Source organism: Vicia villosa, linkage group LG3 (assembly GCF_029867415.1).
Source record: "Vicia villosa cultivar HV-30 ecotype Madison, WI linkage group LG3, Vvil1.0, whole genome shotgun sequence".
In the NCBI taxonomy this organism is placed as follows: domain Eukaryota; kingdom Viridiplantae; phylum Streptophyta; class Magnoliopsida; order Fabales; family Fabaceae; genus Vicia; species Vicia villosa.
In genome coordinates, this window is record NC_081182.1 from 199,286,748 (window position 1) to 199,292,243 (window position 5,496).

At 31.0% G+C, this 5,496-nt stretch overlaps 1 protein-coding gene across 1 annotated transcript; it reads left to right on the forward strand.

Moving 5' to 3' along the window:
• Positions 1 to 3,369: 3,369 nt before the first annotated feature.
• Positions 3,370 to 5,272, forward strand: LOC131657101 (trihelix transcription factor ASIL1-like). Its single transcript, XM_058926595.1, has 2 exons — positions 3,370 to 4,159; positions 4,660 to 5,272. The coding sequence occupies exons 1-2, from the start codon at positions 3,542 to 3,544 to the stop codon at positions 5,068 to 5,070; spliced, it is 1,029 nt and encodes a 342-aa protein (XP_058782578.1). The 5' UTR covers positions 3,370 to 3,541; the 3' UTR covers positions 5,071 to 5,272.
• Positions 5,273 to 5,496: the final 224 nt, after the last annotated feature.

Consider the following 5,496-nt stretch of genomic DNA (forward strand, 5'->3'; position numbering starts at 1 on the left):
AGAAGATTCTGAGTCATCCCATATAGCCATAAGAATTATCTTCTTTTCTTTGTTGAAGTTTTTATTTAGCTTTTCTCTTTGTAGTTTTGGGCAATCGCTTTTGTAGTGACTAGGTTCATTGCATTCGTAGCATATCACTTATTTGTTTCTAGACTTTCCGTGTCCAGAAGGTGATTCAGAATAGTTATCATATCTTCTTTAGTTTATGGGTTTCCCTTGTCTATGTTTCCAGAGTTGTTGGACTCTTCTGGATATGAGAGATGTTTCATCTTCTTCTGATGAGGAGCCTCTAGAGCTTTCTTCTTCTGCTGAAAAGCGTTAGTTTTAAATTTACGTTTAGATTTAAGAGCGAGAGACTAACCTTTCTTCCGGGGTTCATCTTCTTCGAGTTTTATCTCATGGCTTCTTAAAGAACTCATAAGTTCTTCAAGTGATATGGCGTTCAGATTCTTTGCAAGCTTTAAGGCTGTGACCATGGGCCTCCATTTCTTTGGTAAGCTTATGATGATTTCCTTTACATGATCAATTGTGAAGTATCCTTTGTCCAGAATTTCAGACCAAACACCATAATTTGAAACCGTGAAAACATAGTTTCAACAGTTTCATCTTCTTCCATCTTGAATGCTTCGTACTTCTGAATGAGTGCAAGGGCTTTGGTTTCTTTGACTTAAGTATTGCCTTCATGCGTCATTCTCAGAGAATAAAAAATATTCTTTGCAGAATCTCTGTTGGTGATCTTCTCATATTCTGTGTACGAGATAGCACTTAGAAGTATAGTCCTAGCCTTGTGATGATTTCTGAACTCTTTCTTTTGTTGATCATTCATATTTTTTTCTTTCGATCTTCTGACCGCTTTCATTGACCGAATGTTTATAACCATCTGTTACCATTTCCCAGAGATCAGCGTTATGAGCTAGAAAGAAACTCTCGATTATGTCTTTCCAGTAATCGAAGTTCTCTCCATCGAACATTGGTGTTCTACCACTGATTTTGTCTATATCATCATGATTGTCATTGTTGTTATTCTTGACTGGTTCCACCATAGTGTTTTTTGTTTAGGATCTTTTTCTGACACGGTTAAGTGTATGCACCCAATCAAAACCTGAGAAATCGAAAACCTTACTACTTTGATATTGGAGAGCTTGTTGTAGTGACTTTCAGAATATGATCTTCTTAGAACAGAGATCAAGTGACAAATACTTCTTGTTCTTGTGCTTCTTTCAAAATTTGTTTCTTATTCTTTGATCTGGGTAAGAATCAGAACTTCTGTAACATAAATAAACGATTAGGGAGCATATATATTCTTTTTAAAATTATGTGTTTGTTATCATCAAAACTATTTCAATGATGTAGAACCACACTTTGTTCTAACAAGATAATCTAGTTCAACAAAGGCAAGTTGGATTTAAGATAAGCATGGTAGGAGAATTTACCTATTTTCTTGGTTTTCAAGTGAAGCAAAAGAAAGATGGTATCTTTATTTCCTGAAGTAAGTATGTTATAAATATTGTGAAGAATTTTGGGGTGGAAAAGGGTAGGCAAGAATGTACACCTATTGTTACAGTGAGTGAACACGGAGGTAAGCGCCCTCTCCGACACCGGCTAGATTAGGAAGTACCTATCCTTGAAGTCCCAAAAAAAATCCAGATAGACGTTAAACAACTTCCTCGGCTGTTTCAAGGAGACCCATTCTATCCAAAAGTATATTTATAATCTTTTAATATGTATTTATAAGAGAATTAGTTTTTCAATTAACATCTCTCACTTAAGAATTCTCTATTTAAAGTTTGTTTTACACCATAAATCGTCCTTACATTTTAGAAGAAGATTATATAAATTGATTCCAAAAGACATTTAAAATATATTAAGTTAATATATTCCAATGATGTCACAAAGGACATTGTTTTATTTCTTAAATTAATACTAATAATGTCAAAAACCAATATCTTACCTAATGGAAAAAAATAAGAAAAAGACAGAAAGAAGCCATAAATCAAAATGACCTATAACTAGCTAGGCAAACCTTTTTAGAATGGAATGAGTCACTAAACCCACAACATAATTTGTTTTGATAGACGTGTCACATTTTGATTCCTCACTTCAATGGCCAACCATAGTGTTGATTATAAAGCCATTTTGAATAGCTTTGATTTTAGTGGTTGTGCATCACCAAAAGACCCTTTCAAAAGGTACATGAATATAGCTCAAGAAAGTGTAATTTGAGAGAGAAAAAGTGGAGAAATAAAGAAGAAATGGATAGTGAGATGTTTGTTTTAGTGACGGTAGCATGTTGGATGGTTGTGGTGGAATTGAAATTTTAGGGTATCTTAAATGGTGTTGTTGGTGGTGAATACTTCTCAATTTTGTTATCACTATTCAATTTAAGAATAAATAGTCCTCTTTATAATGTGCTTATAAGGTACAAATAAGCAAAAAATTTAAGTAGTATTAAAAAAATTATAATTTTTCTCATGTTTTTCTAAATACATACATCTTTAAAGTTTCTGAATTCGAATGGAACCTAAATATTTGTCAGTGTTAATCTTTTAAATGAATTTTTTTACCGTCTATTGTAATCTTCTTCGACTTGTCACTTATTACCTATAGTCGATCGTAGTCTTTCCCGACTTTTCATCTATTATCTATTGTGGTCCTCATGTGATAGACCCACCACTAGCATTACCCTTATGCTAAGCCAAGTGGATATATTGGTTGGCTTCATAACAACGCTAACATCCAAATAAGCTCAACCAAAAACCAACACTCACTTCACAAACACCACTTCTTTCCCATACAAAAAAAGAAAAGTAAAAGAAAAAGTTATGTCATTGACATCATTAACTTATTTGACAAAAAAGTTCACTATTTTTTTCTAGCCATTCTTTTCTTTTCCTTCTTATAAAACAAAAATAAAGAATAAAGAATAAATTTAATTTCGAAAATATATAAAATAATATCATTATTAAATCATATGAATTCTCTCATTTTAATATGTCATTTTAACCATTAAAAAATAACTTAAATTATTAAATATTTTGGTCGTTTAACACGTTTAAAAAATTTAATTAATTTCATACATAAAAAAATTATATATAACTTTATAAATTTATTCTTTTAAATAAAATTAAAAAAATAAAAAAAAAATCAGAAAATAAGTAATAAATAGTAAATAATAGAATTAAAAATTATTAAAATTATACCAATAATGTAAAAAAGCATATAATTTAAAACAAATTTTATTTGCAAAGTGACTAATAATTTAATAATTTAATAGATCACTTAATTTTATATAGTTTAGGTACTAAATTAGAGAGACAACAATATTTAGAGAATAAATTGATGAGTTACTAAAAAAAGAAAAAGAAAGTTCACTTTCTTTCTAATGTTAGTGGTTGTCTCTCTCTTTTTCTCTCTTATTATTAACCTTTCTTATTCTTCTTCATGTGACCCTTCAAACTTTGCAACAAAATGTTATCATCAAACCACTACAAACTCTCAAAAAACTCACACTAGATGGATTCAATTATCATGATCAAAAGCAATGAATGAAAAACAAGAAACCAAAGACCAAAACCCTCCAACATCACAAGACTCACAAAAGAAACAACAAACCATCACCATCAACACAACAACAAATGAGAGACTAAAAAGAGATGAATGGAGTGAAGGAGCAGTGACAACACTTCTTGAGTCCTATGAATCAAAATGGATCCTTAGAAACCGAGCAAAACTCAAGGGACAAGATTGGGAGGATGTTGCGAAACATGTTTCGTCGCGGTCGAATTCGACTAAGTCCCCGAAGACACAAACTCAGTGTAAGAATAAGATTGAGTCCATGAAGAAAAGGTATAGATCGGAGTCGGCTAGCTCGGATGTCTCGGCTTGGCCTTTGTATTCTAGGCTTGATGTTCTTCTTCGTGGGACGGGGCAATTAGCTACGAATGTTGCTACGAAATTGCTACAAGTAAGTAGTAATAATAATAATAATAATAATAATAATAATAATATTAGTAATCATGGTTTGGTTTTGTTGGAACCTTCACAACAAGGGATTGATGAAGCTAATCAGCTACCAGCTCCTATTAGTGTTGCTAATCAACCAATAATTGCAACTGCTCAAAACTCACATGGATCAAATGGGTTTGATAAATTAGCTAAGGTAAATTAACAAATTTTTATTTTGTTTATACTCTCCATAATTCATTTTTTTACTAAAAAATATTTTTCATTTTGAGTAATTTTATTATAATATTGCTCTAGTTTGTGTTTTAAATATGCCTCAATGATTAGTATTAACAGTTGCGCACGAATATATTAAAAAGTAAGTTTAATTAAGACAATCGTCTATTTAAATTATCGAGTTTTTGAGTTTTGCTTCAGTATTAACTGTTTTTACTTGCGGAAAATTCTGCGAATTTTAATGTTAGAGACGAATAAAAAAAAATTTAAACATTCAAGATCATTGCTAAATTATAGAGACGACTTATATAGTTAAACCTAAAATAAAAATGTTTAGTCCTTGTTTCTTTTTGGTACCTAAAATTACATGGTTATATTTTTGTAAAAAAAATGTAGGACTTAAAAGTGTTGGTGAAATGAAAACAAAAAAAAAATGAAAATTATGCAGAAATAATTTTTTTCATGATTTGTTATTGACAGGAAGATGAATTAGAAACTAAGTCATCTGATCATGCACCTAACAAGAATCCAATGGAAACCGATAGTAGCACGCCCGCGCTTTACAGCGAACAAGACGAACAAAGATGCAAGAAGCGGAGAATGAGATCGGAGAACAACAACAATAACAAGAGGCAAAAGAAAGAAGCAATAGGAATAGCAGAAAGCATAAGGTGGCTAGCAGAAGTTGTTGTAAGGTCAGAGCAAACAAGAATGGACACATTGAAAGAGATAGAGAAGATGAGAGTAGAAGCTGAGGCAAAGAGAGGGGAAATGGAGATCAAGAGGACTGAAATTATTGCTAATACACAACTTGAGATTGCTAGGATCTTTGCAAATGTTAATAATAAAGATAAAGATGTTGATTCATCATTGAGAATTGGAAGAAGTTGAGGGGATGTTATAATGATCACTTGTGTTGAAAGTGTATAGAGATTTATGTGTGTCTTATCTTTGTAATTCACCTAACTAGTGAAGATATCACTATATGACAATAATTTTAGTCTCTTCTAATTGACTTTAATTGTAGATGGTTGATATTGTGACCTTCTCTTCAATTAATTAACAAATGAAGGGATGCTTGTTTATTGTTTCATGGAGTTTTTTATATAGTTCTATAAACCTATGTGATTTAGACTTATATAAGATTATAGCATATTTATTGTTGAGAGTCTAAAGCTCTTGATATATAGGTTCTCTTTTATATCCTTTATCCATTTCATTCATAATTGAATTATAATTGAATTATTTGAATTTGAATTTGAATTGTTTATGTCTAAAACTAATTAAGTGTTAGTCAAAATATTTAGACAATTGATA

Bases quoted from the DNA above. Each gene is read 5' to 3' on its own strand.
- LOC131657101 (XM_058926595.1), top strand. From the start codon at position 3,542: ATGAATGAAAAACAAGAAACCAAAGACCAAAACCCTCCAACATCACAA. The intron at 4,160-4,659 runs GTAAATTAACAA...TGTTATTGACAG, and splicing joins GGTTTGATAAATTAGCTAAG to GAAGATGAATTAGAAACTAA.